The 24,135-nt window shown below is 33.4% G+C and overlaps 1 protein-coding gene across 1 annotated transcript; it reads right to left on the reverse strand.

Moving 5' to 3' along the window:
- Window positions 1-1,187: 1,187 nt before the first annotated feature.
- LOC121383469 (uncharacterized protein C1orf112 homolog) lies at window positions 1,188-24,135 on the reverse strand. The gene is made up of 25 exons (XM_041513538.1): window positions 24,052-24,135; window positions 23,406-23,506; window positions 21,791-21,830; window positions 20,982-21,070; window positions 20,588-20,677; window positions 19,692-19,829; window positions 18,959-19,045; window positions 18,027-18,096; window positions 17,265-17,349; window positions 15,810-15,945; window positions 14,995-15,146; window positions 13,988-14,133; window positions 13,321-13,395; window positions 12,896-12,991; window positions 12,079-12,142; window positions 11,611-11,692; window positions 10,832-10,914; window positions 9,663-9,813; window positions 9,025-9,207; window positions 7,581-7,808; window positions 6,297-6,410; window positions 4,978-5,169; window positions 3,600-3,719; window positions 2,159-2,203; window positions 1,188-1,790 (listed from the first exon to the last, which is right to left on the reverse strand). Exons 2-25 carry the CDS (start codon window positions 23,493-23,495, stop codon window positions 1,626-1,628), a joined length of 2,721 nt encoding a protein of 906 aa, XP_041369472.1. The 5' UTR covers window positions 23,496-23,506; window positions 24,052-24,135; the 3' UTR covers window positions 1,188-1,625.

Consider the following 24,135-nt stretch of genomic DNA (forward strand, 5'->3'; position numbering starts at 1 on the left):
TCACAAACACTCAACAGATCTAAACATGAAGGAAAGGTTTTATTTAAAGGGACATTCCTGAGTTTGCTGCATTGTAAGATGTTTCCGACTAATAAAATATTTCTACGATTAAACTTACGTATTAAATATATTTTCTTGCTTAGAATATTAGTGTCTGTATATTCAATGCGTTTCTTGTCATCTTAATATTTGTAAGAAGCCAAAACTAGATTTTGTCTTCAAATAATTTTGTACGTATGAAAAAAATCTTTTTTAGGAAATAAAATGAAATTTAACCTAGTACAAATATTAGAACAATCAGAAACACGTTTAATATACAGCCACTAATATTTTATGCAGAAAAATATATTTGATATTTAATTACAGTCGTCAAAAAGTCTCCGTTAGTCGATAACATCTAAAACATTGCAGCAAACTCCGGAATGTCCCTTTAACAACTCACTCAAAAGATCTAAACATGTTTTATGTTGTGATAAATGAAAAAGTCAACACTGCCAGAAAAGTAATCACTACATCTTGCCTTTGTAGTTTGTAATGGCGACGCAATAAATATATAAAGAAATCACACAACACATTGGCTCTTCAGATTTATGTAATGTTCATCAATTTAAATAGATATGTACAAATATATACATAGAAAATGTTACACAAGCATAAAGAAACATAAGAACATTATGTTCAATTCTTCATTAAGACATGTTAAGATTCACAAATAAAAATATATTGGTAAAATAAAGTACTATAGCATGCAACAAGCAGGAATCAAAATATACTGCATTGTTATTACGACTCTAGTCTTATCATAGGGGCACAATGGGAATAAATGTTGTTTGTTTTTTCTCTCTTGCCTATCTATGTAATGTGATCCTTGGATCACCAAGTAGTGCTAGGGTCAGACTCAACTGACAACCAAGTTGGCCAACTCGATGGTTGCGTTGTAATTTCTTGACTTATGACGGGAGCGCTCAGATTAACAACTAAAATAGAGGTTAAACCCCTCGAGTCTTGTGATATCATAATTTATCACACGAGTTGATAAAAGTATGAAATCCGAGGCTTGCTAAGGATTTTTTATACTTTTATCAATGAGCGCTAATAAATTATGATATCACAAGACTCGAGGGGGGTATTCTTTTTATCATCCATCATTATTTTCATTTGCGACAATTGTAAACAATGTCAGTAATGTGGGTTGAATGTCACTATATTTGGCAGCAGTAGATTCGTTAACTAGCAGAACAACAGTGGTGTGACATCATTAATGATATGTTTAGCGCTGAAACATACACAGTGACATAACAAAATAAGCGATATCTTCTAGGAGAATATTGCAAATTATAATGCCATTGATATCTGCTACAAATGCCTGTAATGGATGATAATGGATTTATACAATAAGAATCAAGTTGTAAAAGCATTCAGACTAACAACTGGACAATCGTAGACGTGACAGCAGAAAGTTGGCCAACTTTGTGCTGGCAGTTGGTAGTCTGGACCACTAGATTTGTGATAGTTTTTTTAATGATCATGTGTGGGGAGATCAATATATAGATGGGTCTAAAACCAATAGCCAGGTGGTGCTACAAAAATGCAATAACACTTTTATAACTTATGGGATATAATTTCTAAGAATTATCCATAACAGTCTTTTTGTTAAAAATCTGTAGCATTTGTTCAAGGATGGTACCTCCACTTTGAAGAAACCATTCAGGTGGTTTGCCAATAAGAGAAAGTTGTTGCAAGTCTGTGAAAACCGACTGAAACTTTCCTAACACTTTCTTGTAGTCATCCTGAAAAGACAAATTTATAATGTTATTAAAATATTTACAAGCCATAGAATTTGGTAGGAATACATGTAACTGTCCTAATTTAGTATTCCAACAGGAAAAAAGTAGATTTGAGAAATTTTGCTTCTTTTTTTCCATTAGCAGCAACGGATCTTTTATATGCACTATCCCAGACAGGATAGCACATACCAAGGCATTTGATGTATCAGTCGTGGTGCATTGGCTGGACCAAGAAATAGCCCAATGGGCCCACCGACGGAGATCAATCCCAAATCGACCGCGCATCAAACGAGCACTTTACCACTGGGCTATGTCCCGCCCCACTCCGCATTAGTATAGATACGACAAGCCAAATAAGAAACCTGTCTTACGTCGTTTTGAGGACAGATATCCATTTTCAATCGTTTCCTTGGAGGCTGAAACAGAAAAGTAGAGAAAAAATTGGATTGTTTTTCTTTTTTCATGAATAAATAACATGACCATTATGATGACATATTATATTTGCATTTTAAAGTCAAGCTGGAATGTGACTGTAACAATATTCAAAACAAATTTGTACTGCATGGATTCCATAATAATTATAATCCCATACATTTGATATATTATCTCCCCTTTTAATTACTTCTTGGCCAGATGATTATCTACATATAAGTACTTACAAACCAGATTTTTATGATATATATCGTAAATTATAATTATTACTAAAACACATTTAGTTGTATCCATACTTGCATCCAAGTAATTTGAATTCTAAGAGGATCCATGATATATGTTTCTTAAACTTGACACTTGCAATGGCCATGAACAAAAGTCCATGACAACAGTTTAGCTTTAAGTTTTGACCATTTTTGATGGAAGTTATTTTCCCATATTTAATTAATATTATTTTCTTTTTATATCACCAGGAACAAATATGATACTAACTCTTTGGTAATTTGTCACAGATTTAAGGACCTTATTTCTCTTTTAATGAATAATAAATAAAAATTACATTAGTTTTTACAGACCAAATCTAACTATTGCATCACTTTAACTACATCATGATGGAGTAAAATCAATGTCCACCCTCTCAGCAATGTTAGTTTTTGAATTATGGACCATTGCCATAATTCAATTATTTTTACAAAATATCATGAATAAGTGGAGTATGGTGGTTATGTAGATGGTTGAATAAAGTATGTTTAGGGACTAATCAAATATATAAATTTTTAAGTAATACTTTGTTAGGCCATGAAACAGGTCAGTGGTCTGTGACAGTATGCCTTTAATTTCAAAATCCCGTTAGGCCAAAAAAAAAAGTCGGTATCTGGTCAGACCGATGTTCCAGAATTGATGTGGCTTTTTTCTTTTTTAAAGCATGGGTTGTATAGAAAAGGTGAGTATATCTGACACCGAAACAAGGGGCATATTTAAATTGAAATCAGAATGCATGTCATAGTTTATGCGCAATGGAATTTTGGCTCCAAATGCAGATTTACGTCACAGCAAGAAAAGCATAGCAAAAACCAGAGACCAGAAATTTATTTTGTTTGGCCTTATACATCCTTATTTTCTGACTGACTGGACCACTGACAATACCAGCTATATTTTTGTTATTAATCCTAACACGGAGGATACCACAAACAATATAATAAGTACGTAGTGCCCCAAACAGTTTTGTAAATGTTTATATTACAAACAGATGTGCTCACTTCAGCAATATTTCTGTTATTGTTTCTAACACAGAGGGTACCACAAACACAAACAATATAATAAGTACGTAGAGCCCCAAACAGTTATGTAAATGTTTATATTACAAACAGATGTGCTCACTTCAGTGTCGTTTTTTGATGTATGGGAATGGCAGTGATTCTGTGGGTGATCTATGAAATCCATCTGAGAAGACAAATATTCAGTTTTCCCCACAGAGTGTTTTCCAGCTTGATAAGGAACCTAAATAAACAAAAAGTTTGAATTATTGATTGCTTTGCTCTGACATGGCACATCTGTTACCTGGAAACTGTTTAAGTCTTCCATGCAATCGATCAATCAATCAATCATTTGACATATACTTACATCTGCTTACATCCCCTGAATTTTCAAGCACACCTCTTTCAGACACATCATCCAAATTTTCCAACAGATGTGTCCAAGTTGGGAAGGGCAGGGGGGGGTGGGGGGGTGGGTGGGGGCAGTAATTTTAAAAGAGTACTAGTTTTGTTTAATGACAACCATGACCGTAGTCTATTCAGCAACAATTCAGTTATGAAGTATACAGTAATGCTTCTACAATCAGGGCCAGACCTAGTGGGGTGGGGAGGTGGATAGGGAAGGAAGGAAGGAAGGAAGGAAGGAAGGAAATATTTTATTTAACGACGCACTCAACACATTTTTTATTTACGGTTATATGGGGAGAGAGCAGTTGTATGAAAATATGCCCTTTTTGTTTTAAAATTACCCTTAGCTGTAAAAGGTTTGTCATTAATCAATAATATGCCCTGGTCCTGCTTTTCTTGCCTAAAGATGAAAGGGGGTGGAAAAAAAAAAAAGGGGAAAAAAAAAGAAAAAAAGAAGTTATAAACAAATCAAGAAATTTTAAATACTTGTGGTTGAGTACTGAGATTAGCCCTAAATTTAGAGTTGGACTATGGTTTAAAATGGAGGCTCATCATTCAGATTGTAACAAAAGCATCAGTTAAAATCATATCACAAATTTTGGATGGAGAATATGGCAAATTTCTGAAAAACAGCAGAAGACCTGGAAACTGTACAGACTAAAAATAAATCTGCAACACTTTCATTTCTGATTATCCCCCCGGCCCCCCACCCTCCCCTCATTATTTTAGGCTAGGGACAGCACTGGGACTGTTGTTGTATTCATGCATTTAAATACTAATTACTTAATAAGTCCGATCCGATCATCGCCAAATACTGCCATTTTTAAATACAGACTCAAGAAATATTTTCTAAAATAATATCATTTGTACATGTTTAATGCCATATATATTTTTTCTATTTGTTCATAATTGTATGTATTGTACTTCTGTATTGTTTGTACCTGAAGGCCTCAGGGAAGATTAGCTTTTGCTAACTGTGTTACTCTCACTAAATAAAGAATTTATTATTTATTATTATTATTATGTTTTATACATTCCTTCAGTATTAAAAATGTTTATTGCCCATTTTATAGTACAGCTTCCTATGTACCTACTTTGTTCAAGAAGGAAACGACGACGTCCTGAAGATGTGCATTGTTTCCTATACACTGTGGAACCACTGACTCGTGGATCGTCTGTTCAGCAAACTTGGCAAACGCATTGAGTGCTTCATGGTGAACCACGCAGTTCGAGTCCAGCAGAACCGTTCGAAAAACATCCGGGATCTTGTTTAGTATCTGAGATTGCTTTAAAAAAAGAAAGTTATAGTTTGTTTTGTTTAATGACACCACTAGAGCACATCAATTAATGAATCATCGGTTATTGGATGTCAAACATTTGGTAATTATCACTCAAATTCATCAGATGAAACCCGTTACATTTTGTTATTAGCAGCAAAGGATATTTTATATGCACTTTCCCACAGACAGGAAAGCACATACCACGGCCTTTGACCAGTTGTGGTGCACTGGATGGAACAAGAAAACCACCAATCAGTTGAACATTTATAACATGATGAACATTTAAAACATGAAAATAAAACAAAAGCAATAGATAAAAGTTGAGATAATATTATGCAAGACTCATACTGGAAAAGATTTTGCTCAAGGTGATAACACAATACGAGTCCCTCATACAAGAATAGCCGATGACAAAATAAAAACATTATGATTTCATTGACTGCTATACACTTGTATTGTGTGGCATTGCCTTTAGGCAATTTCAGAAATATAAAATTATGTAACTTTTGCTGCTATAAAGAGAAATTATTTAAAGGGACATACCCTAGTTTTTAAACACTAACGCATATTTTTGACTATTGCAACCGTTTTGGATAACTTAAAACTTACTTTACTTAGATTTTATTGTTTAGATTATAAATTCCGTACATTCGAAGTGTTATTGGTCATTCTGGTGTTTTTAATATCACAAAATGCATTTCTCATATTTTTAAAAACGCACGTGCGTCTAAGAAATAACACTTATGAAGTCAAGTTTTAGTCTATTTTTAGAGGGTATTTCACCATTTCAGACCCACAGACTCATGTTTCACTCTATTGCAACTTTATCCAAATGTGTTATAGGTTTGTAGATTAACTAAACTTAGTGTTAATTTTCACGTGTTAAAAATAGGGTATGTCCCTTTAAATTATTATCACCTGAGGTGCTTAGATAATAAAATCGAACCTCCTCAGTATACACATTCTCTAATATTTGTTTTTCCAAGGCCCCATGAAAATATTATATTAAGCAACTTTTTAAAAGCCACATGGGTATATACAGGTTTACAGACACATTTTCAAAGATATAACCAATTTGACCAATTATATTGAAAAGCTAACGATATTAAGCACAAGTTTTTATTCTGAATTACCTGAAAACTTGGTGATATTTTTAGTGATCCACATTTCTCTAAAAACTTCACAACAGACAGCCTTATTAAGACAGATGCTTGCTGCGAAAGAACCTTTTGGATAAGAGACAGTATCTGAAAGTAACGGAAATTATTGAAATTTTTAGCACATGGTTCTTTAGGTAGTACTAAACCAAATAACTTCCGGCTGGGTCAAAGTTTGAGGTGTACTGAACTTTTGATAGAAAAGTTAACACCACAAGTTCTGTGATTGGTGATAAATGTGAGTGTGTTGGTTATAAAAATAATTTCATCTGCGCAAAAAATGTATGCAATTTTATTTCATCCAGTACCACTGTGTGAAGTAACCTTGTGCTTGAAACATGTATGGAGTACCTGTAAAAAAAAAAAGTACTAAAATTTTGTGTGGAACTGGGGTAGTCATAGATGATACTCATTATCTCTGAAATGAGCAGCTTGACCCCCATTTTTTCCTGATTCACTTTAAGGGTGAGGGGTGGTAATATTTATATCTGTGGTGTTTATGTCAATTGATACACTGCAAGTAGGAATTTTAGCCACCTATGTTACTATTGTCATCTATGAGATTTGATTTGGTAAAATACACCCTATCGTGACTGTGTGTTTGTATGCAGGCACTTTACCAAATTCAGTTTCAGGTTTTATTTGGTGAATAACTTAAATCTCCTGTATGTTATTGTTACAAATTATTAAGAATTATTGCATGAAGCTACTATTGTGAAATCCATGGCATTTAATATGAAACAACAATATGAATTATTTTGAAATAATACACTTTTCTTTGATATAAGGAAGTCATGAGATCTACAAAGGCTTTATTATTTGAGTTCAAATATATATTTCGAAAAACTAGACAGAATAAAGCTAATAGTAACCTTTCCTAAATAGGTAATATTTGTATAAAGTTTGCTATAGTAGTAAAATTATTCTTATTCTGAAAATGGATTGTCTGTTAATATTTATTTCTCTCTGCTTCATCCATGGTTATATAATAGGAAAATCTAACAATTTCTTTTAATGAGAGAGTTTTTCTTTTAATATTTAAATTTGAATAACATGTTCATTGTTCTGAAGAAAAAGGTGCATTATCATTTGACAAAACAGTTTAAACTTAAAACACTTCTTACTTCAAAATACTTCAAACTTCATGAACTGACATGTTTACTAAGTCTACTTTACAAACTAAATTTGGTTATGGTTTTTTTCAGAAGTAAAATTTGTCAAATCTTTAATATACAATTTAAACCAGTGAGAAAACCGGACCTGTAAGATATCTGACGTCTGGAACCATGAGATGAGCAGTGAACTGAGCAGGATCAGGGAGGATATCAGGTAACCAAGTGGAACAGTCAAATCCCATTCATTGCAAGTCAGCAGCCTCCACATTTCACACACTTTGTTCACCACCAGTTGCTGCGGTTTTTGCAAGACGTACTGCTCCAAGAAAGCAGAATTTGAGAAAATGTTGTTCAGACAGCGCAAAGCTACAACCTGAAAAAAAAAAAAATAATGCCCATTTCAGTCTAATAGCTCAGAACCATTTACAAGTTATGTAAAGATGAGTATCCAGGCTTGTACAACACAAGAAACAAGTAACAAAATATTATTCACAGTTTTGATAAAGTGTTTACCTTTAAAGATGCTCCAAACATTTGTGCGTCAAAATTAGATGAAATTGATAATTTGGCAGACTATACATGCAGTCATGTAAGAGTTTAATCTTGTAACTGAAACGTTTATTAATACTAAAACCGCTTAATGTTGAAATTTTATAGAACAGATATGTTAACATAAATTTGAAAAGAGGCCAACATGTAAAAATCTGAAATGTATTTTAAATTTACCTTTACTGAATACAATTTACAAAATTAAATTTAAATAATGAATGCTCCCAATCCCTCTTTAAGTCCTACTACATTCAAGCCAACGTAAGATAGATGTATATGATTTTGGATTGTTAAGTCATATAGGTGAATTCAGCTATGAAAACTTAAATATGAGGAACATCCAAATGCTACAGGAAAGAAGGAAATGTTTTATTTAACGACGCACTCAACACATTTTATTTACGGTTATATGGCGTCAGACATATGGTTAAGGACCACACAGATATTGAGAGAGGAAACTCGCTGTCGCCACTTCATGGGCTACTCTTCTCGATTAGCAGCAAAGGATTTTTTTATATGCACTATCCCACACACAGGATAACACATACCAGTCTTTGATATACCAGTTGTGGTAAAGTGGCTGGAATAAGAAATAGCCCAATGGGCCCACCAATCCCAGACCGACCGTGCATCAAGTGAAAAGAAAGAAATGTTTTATTTAACGACGCACTCAACACATTTTATTTACGGTTATATGGCGTCAGACATATGGTTAAGGACCACACATATTTTGAGAGGAAACCCGCTGTCGCCACTACATGGGCTACTCTTCCGATTAGCAGCAAGGGATCTTTTATTTGCGCTTCCCACAGGCAGGATAGAACAAACCATGGCCTTTGTTGAACCAGTTATGGATCACTGATTAAAAATCCCATGCTTCGACTGGGATCCGAACCCAGTACCTACCAGCCTGTAGACCGATGGCCTGCCACAACGCCACCGAGGCCGGTGCATCAAGTGAATGCTTTACCACTGGGCTACGTCCCACACCCCCAAATGCTATAATTAAAAAACTAAAACAAATTGAATTAGCATCTTACCACATGAGGAACGTCATTCTGGGTTTTATTTGAATAGTTGATCCAGTTGTGAAGTATTTTTGTACAACTGGTAACCAGATCCTCCATCAGATCTGGAACTATTCTGGCTTGCATAGCAGCCAATGGCAGTTCTGTCCATAGTGCCAAATTATCACAGGGCACAAACATCTTTGGCAGCTCTTGCTTAATAAGAAGTAACAAAAATAACAGTTTAATGAACTATATAATAAAATACAGATAACTTAATAAGAATATATTATTAAGAACAATATAAAAACAAGTTTTACATTGACTGACGCATTGTATACTGATGGAAAAATAATAATAAAGGAACAAATTCAATTTACTACTAGCAAAGTTATAAAGTGATTGAATGTCAGTAGTCTTGAACTGACCACCAGTAAACTTCAGACACTATGGTTATGCTTATGGTTGCAGCCACTATTTGCGTCGTTAAATAAAACATTTCCTTCCTTCCATGCAGCCGCTATTTTGCTGATACTATCTATGTGATCCCTTATTTCTTTCAATCAGTATATCTACATTACTATGGTTTTAAAGCATAGTCAGACAATATAACACATTAAATATGTAGTTTTTTTATCTAGGAAATACAAGTGGGCACCAGTTAAAGTTACCTGATGTTCAGGAGCAAGAAACTTAGCCAGTCTGTGAATGAGAATCCCTAGCTGTGTCGTCTTCATACACTCGAGGCTGGTGGAGTAAATTCTTCTGTGAAGGTGACACAGGAGCATGACATGTATATTACAGAGCTCAGCACTGCCATACCTGAAAATATTTGCCGAAATGTTATCATTTTGTCTTGTCCTGTCAATATATAAACAAACAATACTTCTGCGAAAATAAATATCATGCCTACAGTAAACTTTTTTTTAGTGCACTGATATTATATTAACAAACATTTAAAAAGTTCAGTTTTTTGTGTCTTTTCTTTAATGACACCACTAGAGCACATTTTATGTATTAATCATTGGATATTGGATGTCAAACAGTTGGTAATTTTGACATAGTCATAGAGAGGAAAGAAATGTTTTATTTAACGACGCACTCAACACATTTTATTTACGGTTATATGGCGTCAGACATGGTTAAGGACCACAAAGATTTTAAGAGGAAACCCGCTGTCGCCACTACATGGGCTATTCTTTCCGATTAGCAGCAAGGGATCTTTTATTTGCGCTTCCCACAGGCAGGATGGCACAAACCATGGCCTTTGTTGAACCAGTTATGGATCACTGGTCGGTGCAAGTGGTTTACACCTACCCATTGAGCCTTGCGGAGCACTCACTCAGGGTTTGAAGTCGGTATCTAGATTAAAAATCCCATGCCTCGACTGGGATCCGAACCCAGTACCTACCAGCCTGTAGACCGATGGCCTAACCACTACGCCACCGAGGCCGGTAGAGTCATAGAGAGGAAACCCGCTACAATTTTCCATTAGTATTAAGTTATCTTTTATATGCATCAACCAACAGACAGGATAGCACATACCACAGACTTTGATATACCAGTTGTGGTGCACTAGCTGGAACGATAAATAGCCCAATGGGCCCACCGACGGAGATCGATCCTAGACTGACTGCTCATATGGTGATCACTTTACCATTGGTCTACATCTGGACCCAACAACATAACAAATAGTTATGATACACCTTATAAACGTAAACATTTTAAAGATGCAATATGAAAGATGAATGTAACAAATGAGATATGTATTATTAACATGTATCGGAACCCCCCCCCCCCCCCCCCCCCCAACCCCTCAAGAATAAGAAACATTTCTGACCTCACCAGGAAGCACCAACAATCTACAGCCAACAGTGACATAAATGGATTTGTTGAAAATGCATTTTGAAGAAGACTTCTTTCCTATAAGAAAATGTAACGAACCTAGTAAAATTAATATGAAAACATATTTAGATACATCAATTAATCATGTAATAGGTAGTTTATCCCATAATTTAACACTATGTGATATATTTTGGATTACATGCTTTCAGAATTATCTTGGAACTATATCAATTCAATTAAACAAAAAATATCACTGCAAATCAGTTTAATCTGTTAGTTATGATTAGCTTTGAGAGACTGCAGTAAAGTAAAATAGATCTAGGATGGATAGCATTGATGAGTTGAAATGACCATGAAGCCAATATCTAAAGACTGACTTAGTCAAACTTATCCAAGACATTTGTGGGAAAAACTATGCAAGAAACCCCAATGCCAACCAGCTTCGATTGAAAAATGCATTTGCATTGCTAATGAACAAAACATTAAAAAAGGAAACGTAACAATACAATGTTTTGCTAGGTTTTTTCTTCTTCTTTGTTGTCTATTTTTCATTGTTTAAAAACAATCCATCAATCCAATCCTCTTAGGAAATATTGGCAACAGGTAAATAAAACCAATTCAGTTTACTGAGGATGACATCATACATAACGATCATCAAATTTCATTTTAAATATCAAAACCGTAATAATATTAATACATTTTACTGTTCCTTGAAACTGGAAAACTAAGAATTAGAAAGGAGATATTTAAGAAAAATAAATTAAAATCTCTTACCAGCACTGAGAAATATTTTGCAGGATAACTGCCAATGAAGCCACACAATTTTGTACAAACATATTCATAGAGGCTAACATCCCTGAAAAACAATAAAAACTGTACAATAACTACCATAAATATTTTATAAATCTTTTTATAAAATAAACTTTGCTTGCAATATACAATTCTATAATTTCCAAAAATGTTACTTTCTATTTCTTAATTGAACCCTTTTTAAAATACAAAGGATAATTAATTATAATATGTAACCATTTTTTCACATTTAGTGCAACTTAATAAAACTAAAAAAACCCCAGAAAAGTCTATGAACCTCTCTGAAATAAATAAATTCTGACATCTAACCTAAAAAAGCATTGTATCTGCATATTATTTTATTATCCTTTTCTTGCTAATAAGGAAGTAACTAATAATTTTTAAATGAATATGATTCAGAAAGCTGTTTCTTTAGTCAGTACAATGACATACCTTTGTTGTTTTCCACTTGAAACTACACCAGGCAGGTAAACTGGAAGAGCAAGTTCTACAAAACCTAAAATACCATTAAAACAAACATTCATTAACAATAACTCATTATTTTGTAGTTTATCTCTAATTTTAATACCATTTGTTCTTCTTCAAAGCTTAATCCATTAACAATTACACACTATTTATACTTTATTGGTAATTTATTGCAAACATAACATCACAAACATGATGGCTTGGATTAGTGAGAGCAAACGAGAGATGTCCAGACTGCAAGAGCAAAGGAGAAAGGACTTTGTTTTGTTTAACGACACAATAGAGCACATTGATTTATTAATCATAGGCTATTGGATGTCAAACATTTGGTAATATTGACATAGTCTTAGAGAGGAAACCTGTTACATTTTCCCCATTAGTTGCAAGGGATCTTCTATATGCACCATCCCAGACAGAATAGCACATGCCATGGCCTTTAATATACCAGTCGTGGTGCACTAGCTGGAACGAGAAATGGCCCAATGAGCCCACTGCAAGCAAGCACTTTACCACTGGGCTACATCCCGCCCTTCAAAGAAGAAAGAAGAAAGTAGCTATCACATGACTAGAACAGAATACTCTTGGCTCTTTGGAAAATTTGTAGCCATATGACAGATTGTTAGGATGTTCAGACTGGTCTAATGGAATTGAGGTGTGAGGGATGACATAGGTCAGGTTATATTCCAGTTTTTTCAAAGCCTAATAGCATTGAATATGAATATGTCACCAAAAATCCAGGAAAATAAATTAGCTATCTAATAATGACTATCATATGAAAACTTACACTGTCCAGCACTTCTGAAAACTGCAGTTACTATATCAACATTATTTGAATCTTCTGTTGGCAAACTGGGATGTAACCAGCATCTTTGCTCATCATCTGTACAAAAATAATTACTAATAAATTTAATAAATTAAAAATAATTGTGTATTTAGCATAGAGAAATATTAAGAGAAAAAAACACTCTGATATAGCATTGTATTTATCTGTCAAAATAACTACAACGTTTACAATTATTATCATAAAATTGCACACAAAATAAAACCCACTTGAAATATTGTTAAAAACCTGTAGTATTCTGGTAAGCTGAATAACCATTTTTGACTTTAGGTGCCTAGACTGCAACAAACGGCAAATTCTAGAGCCAGCCCATGATACAAACGAAGGTACTAATGGTAAAACTATAAAACATATGTAAATTATTGTACCAGAATACTTTGGCAACATGTCTAGAATCTGAATTTGCAGAAGCAGTCTTGGTAATCTCAAATCTTTAACAACATCTGAAAAAATTTAAAAACAGTTATCAAGTTAAGTTGTAGAATATTAAATTAAACATGAAAATACGAACTTATATTAGACAAATGATATATAACCTTCATTAGCTAGTAATATCACATAAGAGGAAAACACAAACACATGAGTATGTCATAAAAAGCTCAACTAAAAAACACCAAAAACCCCACATTGGAAGAAACATTCAAAATATTTACTGAACTAACTTATTTCAGATTGTACAGCATACTTAAATAGATATCACAAAATACAAATGTAGATTGTAAATAATAAGTACATATTCCATCACAAAAAAGAGAATTAAGAATGTTCATAAAAGTGGATTGCTTAGATCAAGCGGAGCAGAAGAAAAGATGTCACAGAAGTAAAAGCAAACACGAAAGAATGAAGAGGTGATCATATAAAAAAACAAGAAGAAAAAAAAAGGCTATTCATAACACAATAGATAATTTTAGTCAATGACTGGCCTTTGGGATATTTAGACCAGACCAATGTAAAAAAAAAAAAAAGGGGAGGAAGGTTACGAAGCCAAGTTATATTATGAAAAATGTTTACAATTAAAAGACACGCAGAACTAACCAGTTTCATGGGTAACACATTTAATAAAAGCCTGATTCATCGTAAGATTCTCCAGCAGTGGACCAACAGCATCTCCAAGGTTTAATTTCACTTCATCCGTGTACCGATCTGGAATCTTTGGTCTTGATAAACATGGCGGTAGCATTCTTGAATAAGAAAAAAAAAACATAATGAAAATAACTTTCAAGAGTTAAAAATACCAGAATTGTGAGGTGCTGAATGTCTCATTTAAATAACAAGAAACAAAGGAAGGAATGTAATGTTTTATTTAACGATGCACTCAACACATTTTATTTACGGTTCTATATGGCGTCGGACATATGGTTAAGGACCACACATATATTGAGAGGAAACCCGCTGTTACCACTTCATGGGCTACTCTTTCTGATTAGCAGCAAGGGATCTTTTATAGGCACCATCCCACAGACAGGATAGTACATACCACAGCCTTTGTTATACCAGTTGTGGAGCACTGGCTGGAACGAAAAATAGCCCAATGGGCCCACCGACGGGGATCAATCTGGATCAATCGTATATCAGGTGAGCAATGTACCACTGAGCCACATCCCACCCCATAAGAAACAAAACCAATATATGAACAGTCATTTAAGTAGGTAAACTAAAAGACAATTTTTTTTTTAAAGTATGTATTTGGCTAATAAAATTTCAAAATAAATTATCTAGATTCACAATTCACCTTGTTAGTACTGAAATCATACAAATGCTAATTACCCCCCCAAAAAACAAACAACAACCAACAACACCAAAATGAGGTTCTGGTTAATGAATCTTTACCTAAATCACAATCTTTTAAAAAGCAAATTACTGCAAATTTATATAAGATCTTTTTTTTTTTAATGAAACCCCCCCCCTCATAATATTTAAAATAAACTGATTTCCAATGTGAACTGTAGTCTTTTCATAAACACAATATTAAAACATTTAAATAAAAGAATCAAACATCTTACTTCATTTTTAAAAATACTTATATAGAAAATAAAACATACTTTAAAATATCAAGCATCAGGTTAAATACTTCAGTTACACAGACTCCTGAAAATTCTTTATAGTCTTTAACGAACACCACCAAAATCTTCATGTAGAACCCAAGAATCTTCACCGATTTTTTGAATGCCTTTTCATCTCCTTGAGACTGCACCTAAAACAAAATATTGTAAATATTCAGCTTATTATTGTGATATACATGGTACAGTAAGTTACTAACACATAACTTTCAATAAAATGTGTGTGTTTTCCTAAATTAAAAAATAAATAAATAAAAACTTAAAAAGATAGGAATAACAAGAAAAAAAGACAATCAAATTAGAATAAAAAGTTAAAGTTAAAAACACATTAACTGGAGGGAAATGCTTTATTTAATACCAAAAGCATCAACTCTGCTACATATACTTACCAAAAGCATCAACTCTGCTACATATACATATCAAAAGCATCAACTCTGCTACATATACATATCAAAAGCATCAACTCTGCTACATATACATACCTTTGTTTGCCACCAAACAGCTGATATGTTTCGTGCTGTAATACCATCCACTGAGGGCTCACCTTGTGCATTGTGACTACAATATAACTAGTCTTTGGCTCAATAAAATATTCCTTATATTACCCAAATTTTAATAATTTTCAAGGAAATACACTTATATATCTGAAAATTGGCCAAAGCAAACCTTTTCCCAGTGTGAGCACTGCCATCGACCCATCCATTCTATCAATGCATCTCTCTGGTATATATTTTATTCTATTAAAATTTGTGAGTTCATTAAAGCTGAAGCCTATATATCTGGAAAATATGTATTACCACTCCTTCAGTGTCCAGGACAAGTGCTAGCTGGAAAACATACTCGTAACCAGACTTGATTTCCTGACAGAGGTACACGATCATCTTGAAAACATTCAGCTTCTTCTTCAAAACATCTTTGTGTTGAGATGATATTCTGTGGTAAATGTGAAAAAAGATTTGTTTTGTTTAGTTTTCTTTTGTTTAACGACACCACGAGATCACATTGATTTATTAATCATCGGCTATTGGATGTCAAACATTTGGTAATTTTGACATATAGTCTTTAAGAGAGGAAACCCACTACATTTTTTCCATTAATAGTAAGGGATCTTTTATATGCACCATCCCATGGCCTTTGATATACCAGTCGTGGAGCACTGGATGGAGCTAGAACTAGCCCAATGGGCCCAGCAACGGGGATCGATCCCAGACCGATCGTGCATCAAATGAATGCTTTACCACTGGGCTACGTCCCGCCCTGTGAAACATATGAATAGGTCAAATAGGTAAGCATAACAAATTAATATTAGACAATAAAGGAGAAAATTGGTTTAAACCTATTTCTGCAATGTTTAATAAACACAATGTAATTGTGATTTGACTCTACTCTTATATTAGCAGCAAGTGATCCTTCTCATGTACTTTCAAAACAGAAGAGAACACATTCATAGCTACAAAGCAGTAGTCACAATGGGAAAACTGAGGGACATCAATTTCACATCTTCTTGCACATGAACTCTCTTTTATCAATGATGTATACTGATAAATACACAGAACTTCACATACATTGTTTTTCGCTTCCTATTTATTGCACAAGTTTATTTTGCGCAAGAATATATACCACGAGACCACATAGCACGAGTGCAATAAATAGGAAGCAAAAACAACGTATTTGAAGTTCTGTATTTATTACATATCTTCTTTTATGTTTTACAAAAACATTTTTAATTTAACGTCATAACAACACTTTGTTAAATCTATGATCAAAACTCCTTTCATGGATTTATTAACATTAAGAATCTTACTCTTCCTTGTGTAATGTTTCAAATACGATGTGATGTACGATGTATTTTGTAAATCATATATGACATCAGTAAATAAAAGGTGCTAACTGCAGTAAAAATAAAAAGGGAATTCCCCATTTAAAAGTTCTGGTCCAGATCGCACGTATGTGCGATACAAAATAAATTTATCACATGGTTTCAAAATGTCTTTTTCACTATAGTAAGATTGAATAGGTATGTAATAAAAAGAAATAAGGGGAGCAACAAGGTATTTGCAACCAAATTCAATTAACTTCTAGAGTAGTTACGACTATAAAATATAGAGATGTAACATGACTCACCATCAATAACACCGTTAACTAAGTAATACTGGATTGTCGTCACAGGGCCATATCATCAACATTCTAAATGAATGTACCAGATTATACTTAAAATAGTAATATTAATTTAATAACTTAATAACAAGTACCTTGAAATTGCTTTCCAGATACTGACCACAACTTTGACGTCAAGTGATGTCACTATCTGGCAAACGTCAAACAGACCTTCACATACTGCAACAAAAATCAATTGAAAACAAATACTAACTGTAATTTTGATATATTTTGTTGAAATGAATTAAATAAACTGTTATTTCAAGTCTGTATTTGGTATACCACAAAAACATGTTTGTGAAATCAATAAATAATAAATATGTTGTAACATACAAAATGAAAACAAATTCACATTTCATATCTGATTTTACACTGATGATAAGAACAAGCAATCTAAAAGCACTGCTTTAGCAATACATGTCCTCTACCAAACCTAAGAATTTTTTTTAATTTCCTAAGTTCAAGGGCCATAACTCCATCAAAAATGGTTAAATTGCCATGAAAGTCAAATTTCATCTGTAACAGTACATGATAAAGCTATAAACAAAATTCCAGCTAAATATCTCAAGGCATTCTAAAAAAAAACTGTCTGAAAAAATATATGTGGGACAGACGGACAGACAGAAAGATGGACAGAAGGATGGAGATGAAACCTACTATGGTTGGACCGGTAGGGAACTAATAAGATTTGTCACCTTTAATTACTATTGCATGTTTTAATAGGAAATGTGTGGTGGTTAAACTTTTTCATCCATTCTTTGACATATTTGTTTAATTTCACTTCATTTCATATTTGGTTAAACATTCAACATTGAAGAAACTTTGATAAGAGAATAATTATAACAAGTGTTACTTACCATCACATAAATCTTGCACGTCCTCTTCATTACACAAAGCTATGACTTTGTCAAACATGTTAAGAAAAGCCTGGAGAATTAAAGACGAGAAAGTGAGTATTATCCAGCTTATTCTAAAATAGCAATTATACAATAATAAATGTCACAACTTTTCATTAAACTTAATACATGTATAATGAAAAGTAAATTACAGGAAAAAGCAAAATGTACATTGAAGACATAATTCTGAACGGTCAAATAGGTCAATACAACAGTTGAAACCAGATTTAGCTCAGTCGGTTGAGTGCTCGCTTGAGGTGATTGCATTACTGGATCGAATCACCTCGGTGGATCCATTCAGCTGATTATTATTTTTTTTTTCCCAACCAGTATACCACAACTGGACAAGCGCCGTATGTGCTTTCCTGTCTGTGGGAAAATGCATGTAAAAGATCCCTAGCTGCATTAGGAAAAATGTAGCGGGTTTCCTCTGATGACTACCAGTCAGAATTACCAAATGTTTTGATTAATTAATCAATGTCCTCCTGTAATGTCGTTACTTTATACTTTAGTTTAATGAGTTACTAATAAGTATTAATAAAGTAGATTTTAACAAAACCTGATTTCCACCCCTAACTCATTAAACTATGTAACCAAACAATCAATCAAAATAGGTACATATAGCTTCATTCATTGCTATCCACAAATTAGTCAAAAAGACTTTCAAATCAGGAAACAGTGTGTTCAGAGATCACTACACAATTCTAAAATGTTAAATAGTAGTTGCTTCTTAATTTTCAACTAAACACCAAGTCACTAATAATAATAAAAAAGATACCTGCAAATATATTCATTACTATTTATTTTCAAATATGACTGCTTTATAAAAAAATAAACACAAAGTAATACATAATTATACAACAATAAAAAAATGCTTTATAGTGTTTTATTACCATTTGTACTGTATGGGCTTTGCGGAATAACATGGACAGGGACTCTGAAAGCGTACCCAGCAAATCTTGATAAAATTCTGCACTACCCTAAAATTAAAAAAAATTAAAAATTAAAGAACACACAAACTCTAAGAGGCCATCCATAATTTTCAAAATGTTCACGAGCGTACAAACCATACACAGGGGGAGGGGGTTAAGGGGCCAGCGTACACTTTTTTTGAAAGTGAAAAATGTTGATCAACATTTTTCGTTTGGGGATGTACACTTTTAGGAGGGGGGAGGGGGGTGGTCAAAAGTGTACTCTTTGTACACTTGTGAAAATTTTTAAAATTATGGATGGCCCCTAACAGATGGATTGTATAAATGAATGCATGTTTAAACAACACTCCAGCACAAATAAATTGGATATCAAAGGTATAATAATATAAACACTGCATGTTCGCCATTCGTCACAAAATATTAATGTTGGTGATAAATATGGTATAACCCTCCCCCTCCCCCAAATTAAACTCTAGAAAATAAATTTTAAAATGTATGATTCAAATTAACAGTTCCTTACAAGGTATATCAAACAAGCAAAATACAATATTATTAAGATTTTATATGCAGATATATTATACAGATTCTAGATATGTATTGTGCTGACATATCCAAAACAGGACACTTCATAAATATGGAAAGAACCGATTGGAAAAAGAATAAAATACAAATCTGGATGACCCAGCCACTATACCTTGCAGTGACCATATGTCCCTTTGAGCAGATGAATAGTACAGCTTGGCAATGAATGTATGTGAAAGAGATGCAGATCTTTGTAACTGGAAATGGATGTAATACAACTATCTAGGCAGTCCAGCACATTAAATACCATCTGAAATGGAAAATGTATATTATGAAACTCCATCTTTTACACCTTAAACTAAAATTCATGTTGCCATACACAAAGTATTTGTAGTTTTTGTAAGTTTATGTGTTAAAAAATACCCAAGTTGATATGACTGCATTTGCTTATATTAGTATGCAATGAAAAAACATGACACAATTGCACAATAATTTAGCATGCATGTGAATCCATGATAAATGGGTTGGCCTATAATACAATATATAAAACAGAGCAAGTCTGCATATGTATATACAGTTTCTAAAAGTTCAGCTAAAATTATGAATGGAAATTTTTTAAAAGACAACCTGTACCAAAATATGTTGAACATAACGCTGCACACAAATACAAACTAGAGATAATTTTAACAACCTTTCTTGTTCAATCCATGATTTTAAAAAAAGAGAACAAAAACCAATCAACAAAAAACCCTGCCTTCCCCCCTCTCTCTCTATATATATATAGTGTTTTCCCTAGCTTGTTTTAGCATGGTGCAGCACCATACCTCAAAAGTCTAGCACCATCTTGCCTTAATCAGCACCATGTTGCCCTGAGATTAAACAAGCCTTTTTCACTAATTAATTATAAAATTGCCTTTATAAAACACCCAAAAAGGTATTATTAATTAATAAAATATGCCTTTTATATCTTTTGCCATTCATTTATTAAAGCAAGCACATAAATTACATTAATTTCTAGGGATATATATATATATTTGTATTAAGGTTTTTTTTAGGGATGAGGTTTACCTCAAGTAGAGAGCTAATCTGAGGAGCACTGGCGTTACTGGAAGTTTGTTCAGTAATCTTTTCAATAATGTCATCAAATCTCGAACAGGTCTGTAAATAACAGTATTTCAGTATTAATCAACAATGCAATATACATGTTTTAAAACTACACCTAGTTATATAGTTAAAATTGATTCAAGACAAGTTACTAGTGATTATAATAACACATCACTATAATATTTGCTAAACATTAACTTAAACTTTTAATTTTAACTCAAATATATTTGTTTTTATCTTCGAAGTTAATAAAATTAAAACTTAAATACTTATAAATGCTATGATACAGCTGGAGCTATATTTTGTGCAAGTTTTACAAATATTACAGCTCGTATCACTTCTGTCTTGCATGTCTTACCAGACTTGATATTTTGCTGAAAACCTTTTCCTCTGCTTCATGTTGTTTAACTAGTGGCAAAAATGTCTGACATACAATTTTAAGGATTCCTGAAATAGAGTAAAAATAATATAATTGCATTTTAATGTATAACATTTAAACCAATGTTTATTGACCAGATTACTTATTTTAACATTTTAATAGCTGAATGGATTAGCTGGATGTTAAATTCTTCTTCTGTGGTGTGACATAAAAAGCAGAAAAAATTCACCTAACCTGGACTGCTGTTTACGTTTGTATATGGAACAGACAGATTTGTAAACCAAATGACTATTTCCAAATGTTCTTACTCATTCATGTTTGTCACTGTGGAAAGGAAAGGAAATGTTTTATTTAACGACGCACTCAACACATTTTATTTATGGTTATATGGCATCAGACATATAGTTAAGGACCACACAGATATTGAGAGAGGAAACCTGTTGTTGCCACTTCATGGGCTACTCTTTTTGAATAGCAGCAAGGGATCTTTTATATGCACCATCCCACAGACAGGGTAGTACATACCACGGCCTTTGATATACCAGTCGTGGTGCACTGGCTGGAACGAGTGTCATTGTGGAAGATGAATATTTTGTATTTACTCTATTTTTGTATTTTTAGTTTTTTGAAGAGGTGCATGTCGTGTCTGTAAATGGGAATTCCCTAAAATACAGATATTTTTCAGTCTCTTTTTAAATATCAGTACAGAACATAACCTCTCTAAACCAGGCATTTTTACTTGGTCGTGTGGGCAACCACTTTATAGGGGTTTCTATGTAGTATGTTACCAATGCTTTCTTCTAGAGTGCTTGCATCACCGAGGCAGATCTGAAATTATGGTCAAAGAAAAAAGATGGACATTTATTTTGTTCAATGACACCACTAGAGTACATTGATTTATTACTCATCTGCTACTGAATGTCAAACATTTGATAATTTTGACACATTGTCTTAGAGGATACCTGCTACATTTCCCCCCATTATATAGCAGCAAGGTATCATTTATATGCACTTTCCAGGGCTAGCTCTGCTACTCGCCAATTGCAAATTTTAAACACAACTGGCAAATTTTATTTTAATTTGGCAATAGAATGTTGAAAATAATGGCGTGCTTCTGCAATTTTCATTAGATAATTGGAGAAATGTTTTATACACCCAGAGCTAGCCCTGCTTTCCCAGACAGGACATATACCAGTTGTGGAGCACAGGTTAGAATTGGGCAGGGCTTCTAGAATTGTTAGAAAAATCCACTAGCCATGGCATCAGTGATTTAAAATATTTACTAGCCATAATTAAAAATCCACTAGCCATGGCATCAGTGATTTAAAATATTTACTAGCCATAATTAAAAATCCACTAGCCATGGCATCAGTGATTTAAAATATTTACTAGCCATAATTAAAAATTCACTAGCCCTACTTCAAGTAAATACAATTTTACTATTGGAATAACTGGATAAGTCACCTAATTTCTACAGAAGATAGAGCTTTAAAATCCTTAGATTTGAAGGGGAGGGGGGGGGGGGGGACATAATATTCATATTTATAAAAATAGACTTAAATGCAGCAGTTGACAACTATTTTTTCACTAGCCAATGGGTAAGACAAGAGTAGTTATTTACTAGCCCATCATTGAATATCACTAGCCATGAGAGTAGGGCTACCATAATCTAGACGCCCTGATGGGGGGGGGGGGGGGGGGGGGGGAGGGACCCCAATCAGACAATGGGTCCACTGAGGTTATTTGATCCCACGACACTAGCACCTAAGGGGAGCACATTGAACAAAAGTAGCCCAAGGGTCAATATTTCAAAATCTTAGGTAACCGAAAGTCAGTTCATGTGAGTTTTACTTAGGTAACCGATTGTTTGGTTATGTGAATATAGTTCTTGTAACCGATGAGTCAGGCCTACCTAATCCTAAAACACTTGGAACTATGGTTCTGTGCTACATTGGTGGTTCAAATGTATTTAGATACAAACTGATTTTCACTTTCATTACTGATATACAATACTTTTAATTATAGAATGTAATTATTCACCACGCAACCTATTGGTGGTTCTCATGATTTTAAAGTTGCGAAACTGACATGAGAACAGAACAACGGTTCTAGTGAAATATTGTGCCCTGGTATCCTCTAAAATAAATTACCAGCATTTCAAGAAATTGGAGATACTAATAATTATGTTGGTGTTCGCATTAAAACAATTAAAATCTAGCTCTTTTGTTGTTGTTGAAACATTCAGTGACTACAATACATGTATCATAATTTGGTCACTGTGCTCAAAGCACTCTACCAATTATCAGGATGTGTTTTTGTAGTTTGCCAAATACCTTAATTATCATATACACATTAATTACATATAGGTTATTCCTAAAAATAATAAAACTTCAGTAAGGATACAATCAGTTTTGGAAGTGCTTCATCTATGTTTTCTTCACATTTTCCTTTACTCCAGCTGATAACATTCTCCAGAAAAGTTGTCTGTGACATTATACAGGTACCTGCATTAAAACAAAATAAAACATTAATTTACTGTGTTCACCCTAAATTTTTATTTCAGGTTACAGGAACACCAGTTTTATAATAAAATAAAATTTGCGAAAAGATATCCACCTGTTACCCCAAATAATATTGACATAAAGAGGGAACTTTAACTGGAGGGGCTGTTCAAATATTATACTTATTTTTGTTAAAATTAGACACTATCCCTCCAACCTGTACACCCCCAAAATACAAATCATTCAATGGGTGTAATATGATCTTAATGTAGTTAAATACACCCACCCACATATTGTAAAGCTCCATGTTTGGACCTACACCCACCCACTCCCTCAAGTTACGTAATATTTGAATGGCCTCTAACCCTAACCGATAGACGGTAACGGTTGGCTATTTTGCTATGAGGCCTACCACCCATCTTGGCATCTGATTTATTATAAGAACCACATGGGATACTCTTTTCAAGTTTTCAATCTGCATGAGAGCCAATGGGTCTTTTAAATTATAAAGTTTATATATTATTACACACATCAATTATAGAACATACGCTTTAAGATATAATCGCATTGGTTTTATCTGTTACATGTTATTATTAACGATATCTTAGTCCTTGCTTATGTCAAACTTCCCG

The sequence above is a fragment of the Gigantopelta aegis genome, chromosome 10, assembly GCF_016097555.1.
Source record: "Gigantopelta aegis isolate Gae_Host chromosome 10, Gae_host_genome, whole genome shotgun sequence".
Classification (NCBI taxonomy): Eukaryota; Metazoa; Mollusca; class Gastropoda; order Neomphalida; family Peltospiridae; genus Gigantopelta; species Gigantopelta aegis.

Coding starts and splice junctions, on each gene's coding strand:
- LOC121383469 (XM_041513538.1), bottom strand. CDS start 23,495: ATGTCACAGACAACTTTTCTGGAGAATGTTATCAGCTGGAGTAAAGGA. Junction 19,830..20,587: donor AGATTAGCTCTCTACTTGAG/GTAAACCTCATC, acceptor TTTCCATTTCAG/ATGGTATTTAATGTGCTGGA. Junction 1,791..2,158: donor ATATCTGTCCTCAAAACGAC/GTAAGACAGGTT, acceptor TTGTCTTTTCAG/GATGACTACAAGAAAGTGTT.